Source organism: Neoarius graeffei, chromosome 18 (assembly GCF_027579695.1).
Source record: "Neoarius graeffei isolate fNeoGra1 chromosome 18, fNeoGra1.pri, whole genome shotgun sequence".
NCBI lineage: Eukaryota > Metazoa > Chordata > Actinopteri > Siluriformes > Ariidae > Neoarius > Neoarius graeffei.
Window position 1 is genome coordinate 29,679,755 of NC_083586.1, and position 26,080 is coordinate 29,705,834.

The window sequence follows — 26,080 nt, forward strand, 5'->3', positions numbered from 1 at the left end:
GCCGTTGCGAAGTCGTCTGGATGAGTAGAACGGATTTGTTTACGATGACGTCACAACCACATGACTAGAACAAGCAGCACTCTCGCTGTTTTGTATGAACCACTGCATTGCATTCACTTTTGTATACAGCTTTTCTTTTAAATAAACAAGTAACTGAACCATTTCTTGAATTTCTTTTTTTATTGGATAAGACTGCTTTTCAAAATGTTCACACACAATATAAAAAGTTATATAAAAATGCTTTTCAAAATGTTCACACACAATAAGAAAATTAAGTTATATAAAACTATGCACACTAATAAAACTAATTTGTACACACAGAAGGCACGATTTCCTCGCATAGTCGCAGCCATCTTCTTCTTGTTGTGTGTTTGTTCCTGAGAACACCTGTTCACGCCGGGTAGAAGAAGGGGTTTATGCGCATGCGTCCTACTTCTGTTGTTCTGGTGTCTCTGATGGGACCGTCTTACAGCGCACGTAGAGGTGTGGCATGTGTATTGCATCGTTTTCAGCAAGCGTTGCGTTGCCATATGTACCTGATATTTTACTGATCCGTTGCCCATGTGGACGCGATATTTTTTTAAATAAAATCTCGTTGCCGTTGTCGTGTGGATGTAGCCTTAGTGTCCGACTCTCGACCAGGAGATCATGAGTTCTACTCGAGGTCAGGTCATACCAAAGACCATCGTAAAAATGGTACCTCCTGTCATCTGGTGAGGCATGCCACAATACAGGTGCAAGTAGGGAGTCTGACTCTTGTGGTTACCAGAGGACCAGACCCCGCTGTAACCCCAGCGATGTAATAGGAGATCAGCACTGACCAGTACGCCTTAAGGGCCTGGTTAGTACTGGGATGGGAGACTGCCTAGGAAGACCAGGTCCTGGCACAGGAAGGACTTTGACTTGAATGATCAGGCTTGGATTAATCCTAACTGATTTGATTAGGACTGTTTTCCCCTCGTACAGATTCATTCACTTACACAGTTAATGATGAAGGATTTTCATCCAACATAATTTTCCTGGAGAAACTCTTCCTTCCTAGCTGTCAGAGCTACAAAGTTTAATAGGTACTTTAAGAGTGTACAGCTGCGTTCAAATAAATAGCAGGGCATGGAAAAAAAAGTAAATTTTTTTAAATAGCTTTTATTTCCAAATTTCAAATGTAGTGGAAACCTTACACATTTAATTCCAACCCAAAGCATTAACACATTTGATCAGGTCTGTGGTGTTCTTTTACAGGAAGCAAAGAAAGGGAATATTAATCTGTTTTTAAAAAATAGCAGTGTTGACAGTTTTCTCTTCAAACTCAAACTGAACTCATATTTAGTTGCATAACCATTGGTTTTGATAACTGCTGCGCATCTACGTTGCTTTGAGTTAACCACCTTCCGGCACCTACTGTATAACCAGATATTTCAGCCCAGAATGAACTACAGTGGTGCTTGAAAGTTTGTGAACCCTTTAGAATTTTCTACATAAATATGACCTAAAACATCATCAGATTTTCACACAAGTCCTAAAAGTAGATAAAGAGAACCCAGTTAAACAAATGAGACAAAAATATTATATTTGGTCATTTATTTATTGAGGAAAATCATCCAATATTACATATCTGTGAGTGGCAAAAGTATGTGAACCTCTAGGATTAGCAGTTAATTTGAAGGTGAAATTAAGTCAATCAATGGGATGATAATCAGGTGTGAGTGGGCACCCTGTTTTATTTAAAGAACAGGAATCTATCAAAGTCTGATCTTCACAACACTGCGGAAGTGTATCATGGCACGAACAAAGGAGATTTCTGAGGCCCTCAGAAAAAGCATTGTTGAAGCTCATCAGGCTGGAAAAGGTTACAAAAGCATCTCTAAAGAGTTTGGACTCCACCAATCCACAGTCAGACAGATTGTGTACAAATGGAGGAAATTCAAGACCATTGTTACCCTCCCCAGGAGTGGTCGACCATCAAAGATCACAGTGGTGTAGTGGTTAGCACTGTCACCTCACAGCAAGAAAGTTCTGGGTTCGAGCCTAGCCACCGGTGGGGGCCTTTCTGTGTGGAGTTTGCATGTTCTCCCCATGTCTGCGTGGGTTTCCTCTGGGTGTTCCGGTTTTCCCCATAGTTCAAAGACATGCAGTTAGGTTAACATGGGGCGGCCTTGGGTTGAAGTGCCCTTGAGCAAGGTACCTAACCCCTGACTGCTCCCCGGGCACTGTAGTATGGCTGCCCACTGCTCCGGGGGTGTGTGTGTGTTCACTGCTTCAGATGGGTTAAATGCAGAGGATGAATCTTACTGTGCTTGAAGTGTGCATGTGACAAATAAAGGTTTCTTAAAGATCACTCAGAGAGCAAGGTGTGTAATAGTCGGCGAGGTCACAAAGGACCCCAGGGTAACTTCTAAGCAACTGAAGGCCTCTCTCACATTGGCTAATTTTAATGTTCATGAGTCCACCATCAGGAGAACACTGAACAACAATGGTGTGCATCAGTGGCGGCTGGTAGTCTTTCAAACAGGGGAGGCTGGTCGGTTACGATATTTCCAGATTTTAAAAGAAAAAAGAAAAAACACATCAATTTTGCCCATACTCTTGCTTCTGATCTGGCTGATTGTTGGCAGGGTCACAAACTGTGAAATAACAGGTTCTTTTGGCCCATTAGCCTACTGTCCAATATACATGATGGTGGTGTTGGGGGTGTGTGTGTATATTTTAACATTTTATATTTTAAAATTGTGGCATGTTGTTTAAAAATTGATCATTATTGAAAGCAGCTCTTTGTCAGGAACCTCAGCAGTAACAGCAGAGTGTTCTGGAATAGGCACAAGCACTGACCTTGGGGAGCCAAACATAGAGCTGGGTGCCACACATTTCATTCAATGACACTTTCCCTATATTTTACTTATTTTGACTGAGAAATGTTTTATTGACAATTTTGATAACCCTTCACTTTTAATCCAGGTCTGTAGTGTGAAATGTTCTCGGCTGTGTTTTTGTTTAAAAATGTTTTCCAAATTGTAGCTGTGTTTAATTCATATCCAGAAAAATATATATTCCAATATAATATACTCAGCATAAACATTTTAAATAGATTCTATATTTTTGGCCCATCCATGACATATTACTAAAGTAGCCTATTTACGGTTGTTGATGTGGGTCACTTGCTGTTAGCCAATTCACTTTCTCGTAGCAGGAGAGCTGAAAGGAACGAGTATTATTCCCTACCTTTTTCACCAAGTCAATTTGAGGCATTGGTCTACCCTGCTCTTTAATTTTAATTTTTTCCTCGAAAGGAAGACTGGCAAATGGCTTCGCCAAAATTAAATCAGCAATGCTTGGCATCCGTGCGCAGCTTTCTTGCTAGCTGACTAGCCCCCTCAAGTTCAAGTTCAGTCACTCAAATAAACGAAATTTCTCGAACTAAGATAGCAAACTTGACAACACTATATTTACACTTTATTTACAATGAAAATATATACAAACTAAAAAAGCTGGTAGAAACCGTATGTAATGAATGAAATCGCAATGTAAGCTGATCTCTTACAATACACCACAGCACTTGCAAATCCGCATGGGACTGAACTGAAATTCACCGCTGCCTGTCTATATTTGAAACGAGCTGTCAATCAAAGAAAATATCCGGCCGCTATCACCAATCTCCTCGCGGAAAGCTTTGACATGTCCCCCTCACTGTGAGGCTGGGAGTCTGTGGGCGGGCATTTTCGCAGTATTTGTCCAATAACCATCTTGCATTTTGAGATTGACAAGCACATAGCTCCCAATGATTTCGCACTGTAGTTGGGTTGAGCGCATATATTTCTATGATTCTGGATCTGAAATAGCAATGTTATAAGGTTGGCTATAACATAAGCCTAGCGCAATTCATCCTACACGATGTTCATCATTTTTAGAGGAGGCTGAGCCTCCCTCGTTGTCTTAGAGCAATCGCCCGTGGTGTGCATGGCAGGGTTGCAAGGAGAAAGCCACTGCTCTCCAAAAAGAACATTGCTGCTCGTCTGCAGTTTGCTAAAGATCACGTGGACAAGCCAGAAGGCTATTGGAAAAATGTTTTGTGAACGGATGAGACCAAAATAGAACTTTTTGGTTTAAATGAGAAGCGTTATGTTTGCAATCTCAAAATGCCCCTCCTAGAACTGCCACCTTATTGTGGTGGAGGGGTTTGTGTGCTTGAATGATCCTAGGAGCTATGTTGTCGGGGGCATTATGCCCCTGGTAGGGTTTCCCAAGGCAGACAGGTCCTAGGTGACAGGCCAGACCAAGAGCAGTTCACCAAAAACCCCCTATGGAGAAAAAATCCAGGACCGTGACGTCGCCCGGTAGGACGCAGCCGGGGCCCCACCCTGGAGCCAGGCCCGGGGTTGGGGCTCATATGCGAGAGCTTGGTGGCCGGGCCTTTGCCCATGGGGCCCGGCCGGGCTCAGCCCGAAGAGGTGACGTGGGCCCAACCTCCTGTGGGTTCACCACCCACAGAGGTAGCAGTAGGGGTTTGGTGCAGTGTGGATTGGGTGGCAGTCGAAGGCAGGGGCCTCGATGACCTGATCCCCGGACACAGCGGCTGGCTGTTGGGACATGGAATGTCACTTTGCTGGGGGGGAAGGAGCCTGAGCTTGTGCGGGAGGTTGAGAGGTACCGGCTAGAGATAGTCGGGCTCACCTCCACGCATAGCTTGGGCTCTGGAACCCAGCTCCTCGAGAGGGGCTGGACTTTCCACTTCTCTGGAGTCGCCCGTGGTGAGCGGCGGCGGGCTGGTGTGGGCTTGCTTATAGCTCCCCAGCTCAGCCGCCATGTGTTGGAGTTTACCCCAGTGAACGAGAGGGTCGCCTCTCTGCGCCTTCGGATTGGGGAGAGGGCTCTTGCTGTTGTTTGTGCCTACGGGCCAAATAGCAGTATAGAGTATCCGGCCTTCTTGGCATCCCTGGGAGAGGTACTGAGGGGTGCTCAGACTGGGGACTCCATTGTGCTACTGGGGGACTTCAATGCTCACGTGGGCGACGACAGTGACACCTGGAGGGGCGTGGTTGGGAGGAACGGCCTCCCCGATCTGAACCCGAGTGGTGTTTTGTTATTGGACTTCTGTGCTAGTCACGGTTTGTCCATAACGAACACCATGTTCGAGCATAGGGGTGTCCATAAGTGCACGTGGCACCAGGACACCTTAGGTCGGAGGTCGATGATCGACTTTGTAGTCGTTTCATCTGATCTCCGGCCCTATGTCTTGGACACTCGGGTGAAGAGAGGGGCTGAGCTGTCAACTGATCACCACCTGGTGGTGAGTTGGATCCGCTGGCGGAGGAGGAAGCTGGACAGACCTGGCAGGCCCAAACATATGGTGAGGGTCTGCTGGGAACGTCTGGCCGAGCACTCTGTTGAGGGGGTCTTTAACTCCCACCTCCGGGAGAGCTTTTCCCAGCTTCCGAGGGAGGCGGGGGACATTGAGTCTGAGTGGACCATGTTCTCTACCTCCATTGTGGACGCAGCTGTTCGGAGCTGTGGCCGCAAGGTCTCCAGTGCCTGTCGTGGCGGCAATCCCCGAACCCGGTGGTGGACACCGGAAGTAAGGGATGCCGTCAAGCTGAAGAAGGAGTCCTATCGGGCCATGTTGACCTCCGGGACTCCTGAAGCAGCCGACGAGTATCGGCAGGCCAGGCGTGCTGCAGCTCGGGCAGTTGCGGAGGCAAAAACTCAGAACTGGGAGGAGTTCGGGGAGGCCATGGAGAAGGACTATCGGTCGGCCTCGAAGAAATTCTGGCAAACCATCCGGCGCCTCAGGAGGGGGAAGCAGTACTCTGCCAACACTGTTTACAGTGCGGGTGGGGAGCTGTTGACCTCGACTGGGGACATTGTCGGGCGGTGGAAGGAATACTTTGAGGATCTCCTCAATCCCACCGTCATGTCTTCCACTGAGGAGACTGAGGCTGATGACTCAGAGGTGGACTCGTCCATTACCCAAGCCGAAGTCACTGAGGTGGTTTGCAAGCTCCTCGGTGGCAAGGCACCGGGGGTGGATGAGATCCGCCCTGAGTATCTCAAGTCTCTGGATGTTGTGGGGCTGTCTTGGTTGACATGCCTCTGCAACATCGCGTGGCGGTCGGGGACAGTGCCTCTGGAGTGGCAGACTGGGGTGGTGGTCCCTCTTTTTAAGAAAGGGGACCGGAGAGTGTGCTCCAATTATAGGGGAATCACACTTCTCAGCCTCCCAGGGAAAGTTTACTCCAGGGTACTGGAGAGGAGAATTCGACCAATAGTCGAACCTCGGATCCAGGAGGAACAATGCGGTTTTCGTCCTGGTCGCGGAACACTGGACCAGCTCTATACCCTTCATAGGGTGCTCGAGGGTTCATGGGAGTTTGCCCAACCAGTCCACATGTGCTTTGTGGATCTGGAGAAGGCATTCGACCGTGTCCCCCGTGGTATTCTGTGGGGGGTGCTTCGGGAGTATGGGGTTCGGGGCTCTTTGCTAAGGGCTGTCCGGTCCCTGTACGAACGGAGCAGGAGTCTGGTTCGCATTGCCGGCAGTAAGTCAGACCTGTTCCCAGTGCATGTTGGACTCTGGCAGGGCTGCCCTTTGTCACCGGTTCTGTTCATAATTTTTATGGACAGAATTTCTAGGCGCAGCCAGGGGCCGGAAGGAATCCTGTTTGGGAACCACAGGATTTCATCTCTGCTTTTTGCGGATGATGTTGTCCTGTTGGCTTCTTCAAACCAGGACCTTCAGCATGCACTGGGGCGGTTTGCAGTCGAGTGTGAAGCGGCTGGGATGAGAATCAGCACCTCCAAGTCCGAGGCCATGGTTCTCGACCGGAAAAGGGTGGCTTGCCCTCTCCAGGTTGGTGGAGAAGTCCTGCCTCAAGTGGAGGAGTTTAAGTATCTCGGGATCTTGTTCACGAGTGAGGGAAGGATGGAGCGTGAGATCGACAGGCGGATCGGTGCAGCCTCCGCAGTGATGCGGTCGCTTTACCGGTCCGTCGTGGTGAAGAAGGAGCTGAGCCAAAAGGCGAAGCTCTCAATTTACCGGTCGATCTACGTTCCGACTCTCACCTATGGTCATGAGCTTTGGGTAATGACAGAAAGAACAAGATCGCGGATACAAGCGGCTGAAATGAATTTCCTTCGCAGGGTGGCTGGGCGCTTCCTTAGAGATAGGGTGAGAAGCACAGTCACTCGGGAGGAGCTCGGAGTAGAGCCGCTGCTCCTCCACATCGAGAGGAACCAGCTGAGGTGGCTCGGGCATCTTTTTCGGATGCCTCCTGGACGCCTCCCTGGGGAGGTGTTCCAGGCATGTCCCCCCGGGAGGAGGCCCCGGGGAAGACCCAGGACACGCTGGAGGGACTATGTCTCTCGGCTGGCCTGGGAACGCCTCGGTGTTCTTCCTGAGGAGCTGGCCGAGGTGTCTGGGGAAAGGGAAGTTTGGGCTTCCATGCTTAGACTGCTGCCTCCGTGACCCGGTCCCGGATAAGCGGAAGAAGACGAGACGAGACGAGGCGTTATGTTTGGAGAAAGGAAAACACTGCATTCCAGCATAAGAACCTTATCCCATCTGTGAAACATGGTGGTGGTAGTATCATGGTTTGGGCCTGTTTTGCTCCATCTGGGCCAGGATGGCTTGCCATCACTGATGGAACAATGAATTCTGAATTATACCAGCGAATTCTAAAGGAAAATGTCAGGACATCTGTCCATGAACTGAATCTCAAGAGAAGGTGGGTCATGCAGCAAGACAACGACCCTAAGCACACAAGTCATTCTACCAAAGAATGGTTAAAGAAGAATAAAGTTAATGTTTTGGAATGGCCAAGTCAAAGTCCTGACCTTAATCCAATCGAAATGTTGTGGAAGGACCTGAAGCGAGCAGTTCATGTGAGGAAACCCACCAACATCCCAGAATTGAAGCTGTTCTGTACGGAGGAACGGGCTAAAATTCCTCCAAGCCGGTGTGCAGGACTGATCAACAGTTACCGGAAACATTTAGTTGCAGTTATTGCTGCACAAGGGGGTCACACCAGATACTGAAAGCAAAGGTTCACATACTTTTGCCACTCACAGATATGTAATATTGGATGATTTTCCTCAATAAATAAATGACCAAGTATAATATTTTTGTCTCATTTGTTTAACTGGCTTCTCTTTATCTACTTTTAGGACTTGTGTGAAAATCTGATGTTGTTTTGGGTCATATTTATGCAGAAATGTAGAAAATTCTAAAGGGTTCACAAACTTTCAAGCACCACTGTACATTCCACATATCATGTGAATTTTGTGATTTTGGGTGGTTCTCCACTATAGTTGCAAATTGGGATATGGACCTTGAGCAAACTGATAAGTTCATAAGGCAGAATTCTGGTAGCCAATTTTGGAGTTTTATCAAAGTATCTTCTTATTGCTCGATATAGCAAAATTCAAGGTCAAAGGTCAAGGTCATTTCAAGGTCAAGGTTGCCCTTGTCTCTGTCAGTACACAAACAGGTCTCTGAAATGCCTAATAAATCCATAATCTCTGACCAAAATCAAAATGTAATTGACCCCAATTACAAATCTGGGCCTTATTATAAATAATTCTATTTGAAAATGTATATTTATCACAATAGAGCAATAAATATATGTATTAAAAGGGTGCAGCGTTTGTGTACTGACAGCATGTTTGTGTACTGACGTTCAAAAATAAGACAACGAAGTTGATTATTTGAGCAGAACAGTAATAGATTTAATTTTTGAACCTCAAAAATGGCAACAACATTAACCATGTGTTAACAAAATTAGGAACAAAACATATAAGAACCTAAGGCAACATTTCATGACCCCAATTATAAAGTAGCCTAATTAACATTTCCTCACTTTTCTAAATTTGCCCGTGCTTTTGACATTTTAGTCAATCCAAACAATGTCCAAATTCATGACTACACCAGGTGCTGGATAAATGTCCCAATCACTACACCAAATCTGGGTGATTTTTTTACTAGTTGGGTCCATGTAGATGTAGGAATCATCATGTGCCTAGAGTTCTTGGAATTTCTGGTGACGGGGACAACTTCTGGGATGAAGGAGATGAAGTCCTTTACTACATCATAATGAACGATATCTTCATATGCAGGCCAATACCATCTATTGAGGCCAGCCTTTTTCATGCATTGCACCTCAACATCAACTTCATCAACTATACCTGGATACAACTTCCCGCTGTAACGGACAACACACCAACGTCCAACTGAAGCATCAGTAACATCATGTGGAGGGGAAAGTTGACTCATGCCAGAGGACTCTAGGCCTACTACCAGTGGTGGATCATCTGGAGTAACGGATGGATGATTGGTGTTTAAGGCCCGTTTTTTGCACAGATAGGCTAATTTAGGCCGAGGAGCTTCCTGGGATAATGAAATGATCAATGTGTGAAACACACCCCAGACTCAGGTCTTGTCCGGATTCGGACCTGGCGATTTGAGGTCCAGCGCGCTACCACTGGACCCCGGTGTTAGTGTATGGACTGTTAGTGTATGGACAAATAGTTCATCATCTGGTCACCAGGGTGCAGATGTGTATATGATGCCTGTGCATTGTAGTCTAGTTGAAAGGTCTTCTAACTCACATTCATGGCACAAACATGTTTTCATGACAAAGCTGGGCCTACATCATTCTAGAAGTGTTAGTGTATTGACTGCTATTATAAATTCTGTTAAACATTGCCATACAAACCTGAACAATGCTGGAAAACTACCACAATATGAAATTCAATGTTTCCCTCCCTTGAACTTGTGGGATTCCCACAATGCACTGCAGTCATCTCATTAGAATAGTTCTGTCCATTTTCCCCAGGTGTCTCTAGTTAGTACTGTTAGCGTACTGACTTAATTACTTGGGACACCAAAAATCAATTTCTTGGCGGGAAAATTTCTGACTCATCTCATTATCTGTAGCTGCTTTATCCTGTTCTACAGGGTCGCAGGCAAGCTGGAGCCTATCCCAGCTGACTACGGGCGAAAGGCAGGGTACACCCTGGACAAGTCGCCAGGTCATCACAGGGCTGACACATAGACACAGACAACCATTCACACTCACATTCACACCTACGGTCAATTTAGAGTCACCAGTTAACCTAACCTGCATGTCTTTGGACTGTGGGGGAAACCGGAGCACCCGGAGGAAACCCACGCGAACACGGGGAGAACATGCAAACTCCACACAGAAAGGCCCTCGCCGGCCCCGGGGCTCGAACCCAGGACCTTCTTGCTGTGAGGCGACAGCGCTAACCACTACACTACCGTGCCGCCCAAATTTCTGACTAGTATTGGAAATATTTTTCAAAATGTGCTTTTCTTCATGCTGCATGGACAATATTGATCATATTTAAATGGGTGACACAAAATAATGACACCAATAAATATTTTTCAGCAAGGGTTTATTTTCCTTCTGGGATGTATGAGACACGCATTTTGGACCCCCTTGGGTACTTCCAATGAAAAATTCTACCAACACTATTATATTTGAGTGGATAAAATTTAATATCAATTAATTTTTATAATCAATAGGAAGGCATATGAACACAAACACCCTGATTTTATTTAAAGGCCTGGTCTCAGAATACTTGTTAAGTGAGGTGACACCAATTTGCAACTATAGTGGAGAACCACCCTTTAGCTTCAGAAACTGAATTTTTAATGTCACCCTACAAGTTTTCAATGGGGTTGAGGTCAGGGGATTGAGCTGCCACTCCATTACCTCAATCCTGGAACTGAGATGTTGTTCACTTACTCGTGTGTTTGGGGTCGCTGTCTGGTTGAAACACCCATTTCAGGCGCATTTTCTTTTCAGCATACGGCAACATCATCTCTTCAAGTATTTTGATGTATTCAAACTTGATCCATGATCCCTGGTATATGATAAATAGACCCAATACCGTAGTATGAAAAACATCCCCATACTGTGATTTTTGCACCACTGTCTTCAGTGTACTGGGACTTGAATTCAGTACCCGGGGGTCGCCTGGCATACTGTCTGACCACTGGACCCGAAAAGGACAGTTTTACTCTCATCAGTCCGCAGAATGTTACACCATTTCTCTTTGGGCCAATCGATGTGTTCCTTGGCAAATTTGAACCGATTCTGCACATGCCATTTTTCTCAGTGAGGGCTTAGCTTCGATCAAATGTCTTGTGACTGTAACAGTACTTACAGGTCATTTTAGATCATCTTTGATCGTTCTGGAGGTGATGATTGGCTGAATCTTTGCCGTTCTGGCTATTCTTCAATCCGTTGTAACAGTACTTGCTTGTTTTCTTCTGTGTGTTTCGGGTTTTTGTTGCCATTTTAAAGCATTTGAGATCATTTTAGCTGAGCATCCTATAATTTGCTGCACCACTTTATACGTTTTCCCATCTCCAATCAACTTTTTAAGCAAATTACGTTGTTCCTCCCCGTGGCCGGCGAGGGCCTTTCTGTGCGGAGTTTGCATGTTCTCCCTGTGTCCGCGTGGGTTTCCTCCGGGTGCTCCGGTTTCCCCCACAGTCCAAAGACATGCAGGTTAGGTTAACTGGTGACTCTAAATTGACCGTAGGTGTGAATGTGAGTGTGAATGGTTGTCTGTGTCTATGTGTCAGCCCTGTGATGACCTGGCGACTTGTCCAGGGTGTACCCCGCCTTTCGCCCATAGTCAGCTGGGATAGGCTCCAGCTTCCCTGCGACCCTTTAGAACAGGATAAAGCGGCTAGAGATAATGAGATATGAGACGTTGTTCCTCTGAAGAATGTTTGGAACGGCCCATTTTACTTCGCAGTTCAGAAGGAAATATATTTTAGAACAATGTGTGAAACATTTGCTTCCCTTCTTCCTTCATAAAGGACAATTAAATAAATTCTCCAATATCATGACAGTTGGGTCGGTTGATTTTCCTGTTACACTACTACATCTACAAGATAATTATTTGCCAGGCAGAAATATCACTACTACTAATAACAGTGGTTCATCAGGTTACTGATGATGTACTGCTATTTTTTTGAACACAAGTGTACATGTATGTACTTCTGAATTTTCTCACTACAAAAATAGGTACTTTCCATTCAGTATTTTTCCTAAAACCTTGGTTGTTCTATGAGCTACATGGTTTTGGGAGTCTTAGTTTGCATCATCAATCTTTTAATACGTAGATTAAAGGTAGACTGCCTTTCAGATTTAGGTCATAAAAAGAATTTTCCCCGACACCCAATTATTTTTGCTTTGCGGACCGAACGCTACTGAATTCGAATCACAGACTTCCAATTTTATTAATTTTTTAAAAATAGAACCATTAATGAATTTAAAGTGCATATTCTGGACCAATTTCGTGTTTTTTTTTATATGAAAGTATGCCCCTTTACACACTCATCCAGAAGGGTAATTTTGCACAAGGCCATCTCTCTACAGCAGAAAAAAATAAAATAACCAAACGTGTCTGGAAAAATCCCAAGGGAGTCTGGAGCCAGATTCGTGACGTTACCTGCGGAAGCGCCAGCAGGCTGCGAGGGCTTTGCACGGTTTCAGTGCACAGCCTGTGTAGACCAAGCGCTCCCATTTCTCTCTCATTGTCCGGTCTTTTGGAAAACGATGAGTACTAATCCCATCAAGATTGGTGTTGCTACACCCTCCTACGATACATCTGTTAACCATTTTAATAATTATGCGATAACGTTGAAGAAATTTACAGAAAACAAAGAAGGATTCAGACGGAGGCGTCCCGCACGTGACGTCACGAAAATCAATGTTTGCCGGGAAATCCAAATGGCAAGTTTTTTCAGAGGCGGACCATTTCGCCTCAAATGGCTTGATTTCAACTGAATTTTTCTGGTATTGCACAAGGTAAAAAAATTGCACAAAATGCAAAATGTGACAGATATTTGACCAAAGTTTAATATAAAATAGGAGAATTACATTGATCTTGGGCGGCGCGGTGGTGTAGTGGTTAGCGCTGTCGCCTCACAGCAAGAAGGTCTGGGTTCGAGCCCCGTGGCCGGCGAGGGCCTTTCTGTGTGGAGTTTGCATGTTCTCCCCGTGTCCGCGTGGGTTTCCTCCGGGTGCTCCGGTTTCCCCCACAGTCCAAAGACATGCAGGTTAGGTTAACTGGTGACTCTAAATTGACCGTAGGTGTGAATGTGAGTGTGAATGGTTGTCTGTGTCTATGTGTCAGCCCTGTGATGACCTGGTGACTTGTCCAGGGTGTACCCCGCCTTTCGCCCGTAGTCAGCTGGGATAGGCTCCAGCTTGCCTGCGACCCTGTAGAAGGATAAAGCGGCTAGAGATAATGAGATGAGATGAGACATTGATCTTGCTCCTGAATTTACCCGTGATGTGCACTTTAAGGCCACGTGGCCCTAACTTCTCCGCTATTTTTTTCCTGCTTCACCATGACCCAATTCAAGATGCTACGTCATGCATCACGTGGTGGGCTTTCCCCGTTCATGCAAGGCATTGTGGGATACAAATTTGAAACAGGAGAGAAAAATGGAGGACGCGAGTGTGTGAATGAAATGTGAAAGACCGACTACAGTAACGGAAAGCAAGAAGAAAAGACATTATATTATATACGAAAGAAAGGCAATGCAGGACCAAATTAATAAATATCAGCAGTCAGTGAACACCTCGGTGTGATCAGCTGTTTGTTTAGTGACAGAATGATGGAACTGTCAGTGCACGGTCAAGGTAAACCTGTAGATGGCAGTAATGCAACACTGTGGATGCCAGCTGCTGTAAAACTGAAAAGAAGAAGGTAAACCTGCGCATGAGCACATGGACTTCCTCTGTCTGCTTGACTCCACGAAGCGAGTGATTTCATGCACATTATTTGCTACAGAATCCCCTCAAATTAAATAACTTCCCAGCCACAGAATGGCCTGATTTTTTTTTTGAGATATTACAGACAAACATATATCACAATGTTCAAATTTCAGAGGGAACTAAATTTCACCGATTTTATAAAATCGAAAGGTCATCTAGCTTTAAACCAACAAGGTGATGTCTGATCCTTCTATGTATTATTTTTAAATTTCTGGCTGCAAGTACACTCTCGGAAAATAAAGTACATTATTGTGTCTTTAGGGGTACAATGGCTTGTCACTGGGTGGGGCAGTACCCTCTATTAGGGTGCATCAGTTGCCCCTTAAAAATGAAAAGTTCCTCCGATCATGATGCATTTTTGTTTTTATGTTCCTTTTGGTAAGAAAACACACTGGGTGAAATATTTTGACAAAACTCAAAAGTTTAATGGTGGCACCAGGAGCTCAAAGTTCTGGAAAAAGCTGCTATTTTATGACAAAATTTCGATCACTTTTCATGAAACATTATGGCACCTTATAGAGTATACCAAATATCTTAGATCCACATTTTTAGTACATATTCTAAATATATTATCAAGCACAGTTTGAGTTTTAGCTGTTCATTGAATCATTGTTCAACTACTTTTAAACAATACAAATGTATTATGAATCACATTAATGCTTCTCGATCCCTTGCAAAGGTTCTTAACATGATCTCTGGGTCACAAGAAATCAATAAATGGAGTCCAACATTGTGATTCAAACCTTGCGCGAAAACATAAAATAAGCGTTTTTTGGCAAAAAATGAACCTCATGGTGCCACCATTAGACTTTTGAATATGGTCAAAAAATTTTACAGGATGTCTTTATTGGTGAAAAGGAACACCCAAACAAAAATGCATCAGATTTTATGAAAGTGAGGGCAACTGATGCACCCTACCCAGGGGCGCCGCCAGAAATTTTGGGCCCCATGAAAGATTAGAATTTTGGGCCCCCCAACTTTGCCCACCCTCGTCACAATTGCACTATTGTCATTATTTGACTTTTGATAGCCCATGGACCTTGAGTTTGTGACTTTGTTATTACATTTTATGTATTAACCTACCAGGGACTAGATGAAAACTGGTCAGTGACTAATTCTGATACATTTACAATCACAAATGAAAATTCAAGATTTTGCCACATGCCTTCTTGTGCTAGGACAATTGGTAGTGAAATGTGTGATGTGACTGCTAATAAATCATAGAAAAAGTTTTCTACCCAGCATCAAAATACCTATGAAAATCCCATGGATTGTTATGTGTTAGGTAGAAAGCTGTGTGTACTGTTCTGCAAAAAGGGGAATATGTTCAATTTGAAACCAATGGTTTAGAACGTGTGAACATTCCACGCACGTAACCACTTGACTGGTGTCCGTTATTAGCAACACTTTAATCTAGCAAACTGTATATGGCGCTCGCTCATTAAAAACTTCAATCCTAAAGCATTTATGGGTTGCATTGCTGCTTACCTCCTTCTCCAAAGGGGGGTTCAGTGGTTTGGTAGGGCGGAGGTCCCCCTGAGGCTGAATCTGTGCATATTTAGGGCACCCCATTAGTTATGAAACTGGTTATTAGCACTAGTTATTAGCACCAGCATAACGTAATATTTCATCTTGTTTATCACACAAGTCAGTTCAGTTATTAAAATGGAAAAAATGTCACTGTACAAACTGTAAAAGTGTTATCTTGATAGGCTAATCCAACCACGTTCATACTGTTCATTTACCATTTGCTAATATTTTGAACACACATGTGAGCGATAGCTACCTTTCTTTGGGAAAAACTGAGTGACCAGTTGCCTGCCTCTCCGGTCCCTCTCAGCTTTCAGCTGCCTTTCTTTACGTTTTTGACAGCCACTCTTCATATTTAGCGATCATAGACTGTACGCACTCCACTGCTGGCTGGCTGGCTGCTGCACCACGACACAGCAGCAAGTAGCGTTGCACTGATCAGCACACAGATTTAACGCATCGCGCTTCTACCAGAACTGGACCGCACCATTTCGCAAAAGGGGGAGGGTTAAATGACAATATGTTGAAGAACTCAAGAAATAGACAACCTTGTTCAATTAGCTCATTTTACCAGATGGAATATTGCATTGTTGTTATTTCAAAAGTCTTATTAAAATCATTAAAAGCATATTATCAGCCCCTTAAAGGGCCCCATGGCAGTGCTGGGCCCCTAGAATTGTTCTAACCTTTCCCCCCCTGGCGGCGCCCATGACCCTACCCTCTATGGTACTTATTTGTACCCTTTATATACTGCTTGGGAACATATATGCATGTTTTTGGCCCTAAAAAGGTACACATAGTTACCTTGAGGTCCGATAATGAGCCCTAGGGGTACATCAGTGGAGATTGTATGTGTAGCTTCCGAGCCCAAAATGAGGTAAAATCTCAAAAATGAGTTGGGAATTCCAAAAAGGGGGGGGAAATGCCAGAATCTTAATCAGATGAGTGCTGTAGTATCGATCACTAAAATATTTACACATGGGTGAAAATGAATAGGGGAAAAACCATAACCTGAAGTGTCTTAGAAAGGAGTTGGGCCACGATGATCTGGCAGGAACAGTTTCTATGTGCCTTGATATATGATGCATACATCATTGGAACTGCACTAAAAGAATGAACACACGATTTCCAAATGATGTTCCAACAATTGGTATTTTGATGATGGTTTTGGAGAGCACCATGTAACACATCCCAAACCTTCCAACTGGGAGGTGTTCAACTGGGTTGAGATCTATTGACTATGAAAGCCATAGCCTCTTACGTCATTTTCATCCTCAACAAACGATTCAGTGGATGGAGGCGTGCTCATCTTGGGAGAATAGAAATATTTCATAAGAGGATAAAGGTGCTTCATCAGAAGGACTTTGTCTTGATTTGCAGTGATGCTTCTTTCGAAGAGGACAGATGAACCCACCATGAAAATGCACCATGCCAGCAAAATGGATCCAGCGGTTTTGCGTTAATTTGCATTTCTGTACTTGTTATAAGTTGGATATTAGCATGCAAGCTAGTTTGTATCATTTAGATTTATGTTAGCTGATGCTTGGGAAAATAAGATCATAGAATATCTAAATAACGCTGGCTGGCTTTGAGTGGTACAGCATGATATTGAACAACTCGAAGACAAGTAGCTGAATGGAATATATCTGATAGACCATGAAAAAAAACCAGCCAATATTATTATTATTATTATTATTATTATTATTATTATATACACATTCGAGGGAACAATTAAATTTTACAAAAAGTTAAGAACAGGGGAGAACTTAGTAATGTTGAATGCTGATTCTGATCGAATGTAATTCAGTGTTCTGTCAATCCAATGTACAAAGTTTTAACAATAAAAATGGTATAAGTCCTGAATCCTGAACAACATCCCAAACAACATCCCAAATTATATACAAGCGATATCCAGGCTGACAGTTCAAGTTCAGTTACTTTTAGTCGTAGTTAATTGTTCCATTGCAGTTGTTCAAAACAAAAGGGCTTTGCTGAGTGAAGTTGTCTTGTAAAAGTCTCCGTCACTTTTCCTCGACTCCAAGTAGAACTTTGACAATATTCCCGCTATTTCTCTCTTTTCCAGTTTTTCGATGTCCGTTGGTATGTTTTTCTCTTGTAAATATGCCTGAAGAATATCCAGTGAAGTTTTGGTAGCCTTTCAAGTGTTCAGCGCATCTTTCTCTTTAAATCTTCTGCTTTTAATGAAGCAAACCTCGGTGCCATGTTTGTGTACAAACTTTCACAGTCACTCACTAGTGCGGAAGTTTTACATCTCTGATGTGGCTCTTTACCAGTTTTTCGATGTCCGTTGATCTGTTTTTCTCTTGTAAATATGCATGAAGAATATATAATGAACTTTTGGTAGCCTTTCAGGTGTTCAGCGCGTCTTTAGTTTCAGTTTTCAGTTTATTTATTTAGTGCCCTTTAATGCATAAGCTATCGAACCCCCACTAATGCATAACATGGGTCTAAATAGACCCGCATTCATTTCCAATGTAATTCCAAGCATTAATGTTATATTCACTCTCACAACTTCTAAAACCAATACAATTAATCCCATTATACTTATAAAAGTAATTATTTAGGTACTCCTTAATGTAAGGAAAGTGATTTTTTATTTCTCTACATTTTCAATTTATAAATAAACATGGATTTGGAATTACTAAACTAATTTCTAGACATGGGTCTAAAAAGACCCGCATTCGTTTATAATGGAAATGTAAGTTGTTGTTGTTTTTTTTCCAGTTACAACTTCCACAATTATTATATTTTAAATAGGAAATGGATTAAAATGTCATAAATTAGGTAGTTTTCTATGTAAAACACTATTATTTATTTTATATATTATAAACAAGCACAGACAAATAATTGATCCATTATTGCAGACATGGATCTAAAGTGACTCACATTAGGAACTAAAATATATTTGCAAGTGTTTCGAGTCAGGAACACAAATACTGCGGACCACCGTTGACCACTGTTGACCTGTTGATTGTGAAGAATCAGAACTTCAAAACTCCAAAATTACATGTAAGTGTTCATGTACATCATTATTTTTGTGAATAACTGTTGTGGGATATAATTATGCAGTATACTACAGAAGTAGAAAGAGAAGAATCACAATTTTACATACTTTGACCTTCACTTGTGAGAAAGGCTAATATTAGCAAGTTAACTAATCACCAGTTAGCTAGCATTAGCATTCATCTCATGTAACTAGTTTTAGCACAAAATGTCATCCTAATCTCATCTCATCTCATCTCATTATCTCTAGCCGCTTTATCCTTCTACAGGGTCGCAGGCAAGCTGGAGCCTATCCCAGCTGACTACGGGCGAAAGGCGGGGTACACCCTGGACAAGTCGCCAGGTCATCACAGGGCTGACACATAGACACAGACAACCATTCACACTCACATTCACACCTATGGTCAATTTAGAGTCACCAGTTAACCTAACCTGCATGTCTTTGGACTGTGGGGGAAACCGGAGCACCCGGAGGAAACCCACGCGGACACGGGGAGAACATGCAAACTCCACACAGAAAGGCCCTCGCCGGCCCCGGGGCTCGAACCCAGGACCTTCTTGCTGTGAGGCGACAGCGCTAACCACTACACCACCGTGCCGCCCGTCATCCTAATCATACTGAATAAATGTTAGTACTTTATAATACATCCACATTCACAAGCATTTACTAGCCTACACATTATTTAGTTTTTGTTGACTTGTTTGTCTTTTTTTCTTTAATTTTGATCATTGTGAATCACTAGTTAGGCCTATAGTCATACTTGTTCTCAAGGAGGAAAAGTTATTATGAAGTGTGATCAAATGAATAAATGTGAACATGAACTCTCTCTCTCTTTATATATATATATATATATATATATATATATATATATATATATAAAAAAAAATATTAGGGCCTTCACGATTAACCGAGTTAATCGCGATTAACTATTTTTAATCGTGATTAATTTTTTTTTATATATTAGTGCTGTCAAGCGATTAAAATATTTAATCGCGATTAATGACGCGACTGTCATAGTTAACTCGCGATTAATCGCAATTTAATCGCACATTTTTGTCACATGAAAAACCATGTAATTCTCTTATCAGCATAAAAAAGTGAATGGGCTTACTCACCGTTCGAACTACGGGGGTACACGGGGGATCCGAGATCCCCTGAAACAGACATGAGATCCCTTGAAAACATGATTTGGGAAATGTTGGGGGGTCTCTAAAATATTGTCAAAATGATGTTTATTGACATAGCAATCGTGTGTAACGGGAAGCATTTGCATATCCGAAGTGAGCGCGCGATGGAGAGCCGCGCTCTGAGACAAGCGCAAGCACCCCCCCCCCCAAGGGAAAATAAGGGACCCCCCGAAAATATCGGCATAGTTCAAACACTGGTTGTACCAATGTTTTTTTTTTTTTATTGCAGAGCATAACACGTCTTGTCACAGCCACTGCAAAGTGGGGCTGGAGCCGCCGATGGGAAAACAAAACCTACCGTAAGCCGAGCACCGTGGCTCTTCGGGGGAGGGCAGAGGACTCTGGCTGTGCGGGGCGTGGCATCATGTCACAGAGCGTTAATCTCGCGATAAAAAAATTATCGCCGTTAAAATTGAGTCAAGTTAACGCGTTAATAACGCGACATTTTTGACAGCACTAATATATATATATATATATATATATATATATATATATATATATATATATATATATATATAAATTACATTTCCATGCATCTTTCATTTCAAACTATAAATATGCTTTTATCACATTCTTCTTTCAGTGTCATGGCTCATCGTCATCCCAAGTTCACAACTGAAATGGTGGCAGCGATGGTCAGCAATGACAGTGATGAAGAGGGTGCACTAGGGGGTCCTGAATCAGAGTCTGACGTATCAGAAGAAGGGGACCCAGATTATGTGCCAGGAGAAATGACTGCAAATGTGTCTCTGACTTCTTATTACTCCGATTCAGAAGGCTCATCAGATCCAGAGCCAGAGGAGCAGATCCAGAGAGAGAGAGAGAAAGAGAAAGACTGGATCGTACTGGAGCGAACATCCTCCCCCTCACAGCAAAACAAAAACGCATAACATCCTGCGCTGCTGCCCCGGACCTGCCCCTGGATCAATGGCTGTGTCACCTAAGGATGCCTGGATGAAGTTCATCAGTGACAACATCATGACTGAGATCATAAAATGCACCAATTACGAGGGAAGAAGAGTTGCAACAGAAAGGGGAAAAGAGTGGAAAGCCATCGATGAAATTGAATTAAACGCTTTCATTGGGTTGTCACTGCTTGCAGGAGGAGAGAAAAGTTGGGATGTGGATTTGAGAGAGCTGTTTCTGGATCCCCTGCAGAATCCAATGTATAAGGCCACTATGGGGCTCACAAGGTTTGAAGAGATTTGAAAATTTCTGTGCTTTGATGACAAGAGGACCAGAGCTTTGCGTCTGGAAACTGACCATTTGGCCGCCTTTAGGCATGTCTGGGAGTGTTTCCTGGTGAACTGCAGAGGACAGTTCATCTCCAGTGATTGTGTCACCATTGATGAGCAGCTGGTGCCCTTCCGGGGAAGATGCAGCTTCCTGCAGTACATGCCCAACAAGCCTGCAAAGTATGGCATTAAAATATTCTGGATGTGTGATGCGCGGGTGCCTTATGCAATAAACGGCACAGTCTACACTGGGAAACAGCCAGGAGAGAAGACACAGAAGAACCTTGGTGAGAAAGTTGTCCAACAGCTCTGCAGTGTCATCAGACAAACAGGTGAATATGCTGTATTACACACACTGTAGTCAATGTTATTTAGCTTCAGCTTATGAACATGAAGCAATGATATTTAGATGAAACATCTCATCTCATCTCTCATTATCTGTAGCCGCTTTATCCTTCTACAGGGTCGCAGGCAAGCTGGAGCCTATCCCAGCTGACTATGGGCGAAAGGCGGGGTACACCCTGGACAAGTCGCCAGGTCATCACAGGGCTGACACATAGACACAGACAACCATTCACACTCACATTCACACCTACGGTCAATTTAGAGTCACCAGTTAACCTAACCTGCATGTCTTTGGACTGTGGGGGAAACCGGAGCACCCGGAGGAAACCCACGCGGACACGGGGAGAACATGCAAACTCCGCACAGAAAGGCCCTCGCCGGCCCCGGGGCTCGAACCCAGGACCTTCTTGCTGTGAGGCAACAGCGCTAACCACTACACCACCGTGCTGCCCCTTACCAGTAAGTATTTAGGTTATATGGTCAATCAAATAAATAAAACAATATATACTTTTTTTTTCACTTCTTAGGTCGCAATATCACCATGGACAACTTCTTTACAAGCGTTCCCCTGGCTCAGAGCCTACTTGAGAAGAATCTCACCCTTGTGGGGACACTGAGGCAGAACAAGGCAGACATACCGCCAATTATGAAGCCATCCGACTCCAGGGAGCGCTACAGTTCCACATTTGGTTTCTGTGGGGACATGACCATGGTGAGTTACGTCCCCAAGAAGAAAAAAGCTGTCGTTCTTCTCAGCACCATGCACGACGACACAGCAGTGGATGAAAGAATGAAAAAAAAGCCAGAGGTCATACAGTACTACAATAAAACCAAAGGAGGCGTGGATCTCATGGACCAAATGGTCCAAACATACACATCAAAGCGGCGAACAAGGAGGTGGCCTATGGTGCTCTGGCAAAATGTGGTCGATGTTGCTGCTCTGAATGCATTCACTGTTTTTACAGCACATCACCCTGATTATATGGGTGGTGTGCCAAATGCCCGGCGCCTCTTCATCAAGGAATTGGCTCAAGAGCTAATCATGCCTCACATGAGGAGGCGACTGGAGACCAGTCTCCATCTGCAGAAGCATGTCATTCAGGCAATGGAGATGTGTGGCTTACAGAGGCAGTTCATCCAGCCACAGGAGCCAAACCGTGTCTTGCAGAGTAAGAGAAAGAGGTGCAGCCTGTGTCCCTCTGCGCGAGACAAAAAAGTGTCTCACTCATGCTCCCGATGTGCACGGCCTGTGTGCAAAGAACACAAATTCACTCAGGTGATTTGTGAAATGTGCAAGAACTGAGAAAGCTGTAACAATGTAGGTCAATACTGACCTTTTCCCATGATTATATGCAGTTTTACTTAGTGTATTTACATACCAGGTCCGTTTTATAGTGGTTCACTGACATTATCAATTTACTGTTTAGTATCCATATTTTACAATCTCAGTCACAGTCATTTTACTGTTTTACATGTTTTATGTTTTAAATGTCATTCAGAAAATAAGTTCTTGTTACAGTAAGTCTTTGAATGAACTCTTTTCATGCAATGCTCCGAGTCAATGTATTGTTTTATACTTTTAAATAATTTAAATATCATAAGTCAGATATGAAATAATTGTAATTTTGAATGATTAAATACATTTTTGCCAAAGAAAATACTGCAAAGAACTGATCCTTGAACAGTCTCATCTCATCTCATTATCTCTAGCCGCTTTATCCTTCTACAGGGTCGCAGGCAAGCTGGAGCCTATCCCAGCTGACTACGGGCGAAAGGCGGGGTACACCCTGGACAAGTCGCCAGGTCATCACAGGGCTGACACATAGACACAGACAACCATTCACACTCACATTCACACCTACGCTCAATTTAGAGTCACCAGTTAACCTAACCTGCATGTCTTTGGACTGTGGGGGAAACCGGAGCACCCGGAGGAAACCCACGCGGACACGGGGAGAACATGCAAACTCCGCACAGAAAGGCCCTCGCCGGCCACGGGGCTCGAACCCAGGACCTTCTTGCTGTGAGGCGACAGCGCTAACCACTACACCACCGTGCCGCCCTCCTTGAACAGTATTACATAGAAAATGAAAGCGGGTCTTTTTAGACCCATGTGTCTAAATAATACATAATTATGTAAAATGTCTTCTACTTCAAAGAGTAACCATAAAGTATGAAAATTAAGTATAGGTGCTGGGAATAAATACTCCATAAATCATAAAAAGATGCATTATTGCATGAGGAATCAAGATCATTTTACAATATAGCTAAGAAAAACTAAGCCTTTGGTGAAATTGCATAGAAAATGAATACGGGTCTTTTTAGACCCATGTTATGCATTAAAGGGGTATTAACAAAAAAGGTATTTTTACGTAAAATGCAATGATGCCAAAAATGAAATGAAGCTTTCTAAGGGACATAAACAAGTCAATTGAGGAATTCATGGAGTGCTGAGCAAAAAAAATGTATTATGATAAAGATATAGAAAATTTAAAAACTCTGCCGGGTCTATTTAGACCCATCTTATGCATTAAAGGGATTTAAACCAAGCACTGAATTAACCCCGTCTTCTCTCTCTCCCAGCCGACAAAGAAATGATTGTGTGCATGCGCAGCAGAAAAGTGTTGTCATTGGAGCTTCGCATGAACTCTGAAGTGTGACATTGTGTTGTCTTGACAACGTGCAATATTATAACAATATTGCACGCTCATTATCCATTGGGGAGAATGGCATAATACATGGAGGATAAGTGATAGCGATATGATATTGCATGCCATTAATAAACCCACTAGGAAGGGAATAGAATACATGCTTTTATTCCACGGAAAACGTGGCCCGTATGTATAATAATTGTCATTAACTGGCTTTGAGTTCACCTTTTCCAATGTTCCATGAGCAAGCTCTCAATTTTATCTGCTGAAATCACTGGATGATTTAAGAATTTGTACCTTCAAGAATAAGATGAGGATTTGAACATTTTTGTTTGAATAAAGGATTTGTGTACGTCTCCCACCCCTAACTGTTAATCTTTTTCAATTGTTGTTTGTGTTTAATATTACAGAAGTTACTTCAGATGCTGAGCTGGCAGCAGCAATTATGAAGAGACATTTCCGACCATCTCTGATCAAATCCGAAGCATGGGAGGGATATACGTTTGCCAATCTGGAGATTAAAATCAAAGAGTCGACCGATTGTTATGGTGCTGTACTGTGGCCATCAGTACGTTTTCTTTTGGTGATTAAACCACTCAAGTATTCTCTGATCAATTGTTTTCACTGTTCACTGTTTGTTTGTATTTTTACTAGGCTATGGTGTTGTGCCATTTTCTTGACACCCATCGGGAAAAATATAACCTTGTGGACAAGAACGTCCTTGAGATTGGTGCTGGTACGGGACTGGTGACAATAGTGTGCAGCCTTCTAGGTAGGAACGATGCTATGTGATGGGGTCATATTTCATTTTAGCATCTTAGTCAAAGTTGGAAGTAATTTTCATAACTTATAGGTGCAAAAGTGACATCCACCGACCTCCCGGATGTTCTTGGTAACCTGCGCTACAACGTGAGTCGCAACACCAGGGGGCGCTGTCGCTACGAGCCCCATGTGACGGAGCTCACCTGGGGGCAGCAGCTAGAAGAGCGTTTCCCACGTGCATCCTGTCGCTATGACTACCTAATGGCAGCAGATGTTGTTTACTCCCACCCATACCTCAACGAACTGATGGAGACGTTTGAACACCTGTGTTCAGAACACACTGTTATATTTTGGGCAATGAGGTTCCGCTTGGACCCGGAGAATAGCTTTGTGGACCGATTTAGAGCCCGCTTTCATTTGGAAGAGCTTTATGACCTGCCCAGCCTACACATTAAGTTGTACAGAGCGCAGAAGAACATCTCAGGCTTACAAAGTCATTCTGGGGCTGCAGCATAGAGTTAAATTTCCTCTAAAACCTTTCACATTGTAGTTAAACATCTTCCAAAGTTCATAGGTTGATATTAATTCACATTCTGAAGGGCTGAATGCGTTTCCTTCTATCTTCTAAATGAAAAGCACCGAACAGTGAATTTAGGATTTGTTTGAATAAAGCGGACCCAAACCTATATTCAGACATGCTTCACGGCTTAGCTGTGGCTCTCTGGCCTGGGATGTGAACTCACAACCTGCTGTTAGTACAGTGACTTATTTACTTCACATTATTTATTCATTCGTTACATTACAGGTATTTAGCAGACATGACGTACAACATATCCAGAGCAGTCTGAGGCACAGTTAGAGGTTAGGTGCTGCACTCAAAAGCACTTCAGCCATTCCTGCTGGTCCAGGGAATTGAACCAGTGACCTTTTGGTCCCGAAGTTGCTTCTCTAACCATTAGGCCATGCCCCCCTTCAGAACTGTAATTGTACAGAGGTTAAAGTTTATTCAGACCAAACTGAGAAGAGAAATTGAGAACCCATCCCCATGCAGTAGCAGCTTTAGAACCTCTGACAGAACATGCATTAATCCACACCCTCTCCTCCCACTGCACATCGGGCAGTTTTCATTCCTGGTGCAACCCCTGGGACCCATGTCTGTTCTTCATGTCTGTTCTCTGACTGTGCTGTACAAAAATAACCGGTGGTGTCAATTAATAGTTTAAAAATAAATCCATACCAACTAATGCATCGTTTTATTATTTAAGAAATGTACCAGAAATAAATGACATACATCAATGCTAACTGTGTTATAATTAAAGCTAGTATAAAGACTTAAGTACAGGACTGATGCGAATTTAACAGCACAAATGGTAATGCTTTTGCTTCCATCCATCCATCCATCCATCCATCCATCCATCCATTATCTGTAGCCGCTATATCCTGTTCTACAGGGTCGCAGGCAAGCTGGAGCCTATCCCAGCTGACTACGGGCGAAAGGCGGGGTACACCCTGGACAAGTCGCCAGGTCATCACAGGG

At 43.5% G+C, this 26,080-nt stretch overlaps 2 protein-coding genes across 2 annotated transcripts in view; both read left to right on the top strand.

Annotated features, from left to right (window-relative positions):
- mettl21e (methyltransferase like 21e) overlaps positions 1 to 25,768 on the top strand; it is a 29,619-nt gene extending 3,851 nt beyond the window's left edge. The window contains exons 3-5 of the mRNA XM_060899479.1: positions 24,192 to 24,349; positions 24,436 to 24,553; positions 24,635 to 25,768. Of these exons, the coding sequence (XP_060755462.1) occupies positions 24,192 to 24,349; positions 24,436 to 24,553; positions 24,635 to 25,059 (701 nt within the window). The 3' untranslated portion in view covers positions 25,060 to 25,768. The remainder of the gene's footprint in view (positions 1 to 24,191; positions 24,350 to 24,435; positions 24,554 to 24,634) is intronic.
- LOC132866694 (piggyBac transposable element-derived protein 4-like) lies at positions 20,783 to 22,592 on the top strand. The gene is made up of 2 exons (XM_060899478.1): positions 20,783 to 21,117; positions 21,658 to 22,592. The coding sequence occupies exons 1-2, from the start codon at positions 20,946 to 20,948 to the stop codon at positions 22,431 to 22,433; spliced, it is 948 nt and encodes a 315-aa protein (XP_060755461.1). The 5' UTR covers positions 20,783 to 20,945; the 3' UTR covers positions 22,434 to 22,592.
- Positions 25,769 to 26,080: the final 312 nt, after the last annotated feature.

Coding starts and splice junctions, on each gene's coding strand:
- LOC132866694 (XM_060899478.1), top strand. CDS start 20,946: ATGCCCAACAAGCCTGCAAAGTATGGCATTAAAATATTCTGGATGTGT. Junction 21,118..21,657: donor CAGTGTCATCAGACAAACAG/GTGAATATGCTG, acceptor TTCACTTCTTAG/GTCGCAATATCACCATGGAC.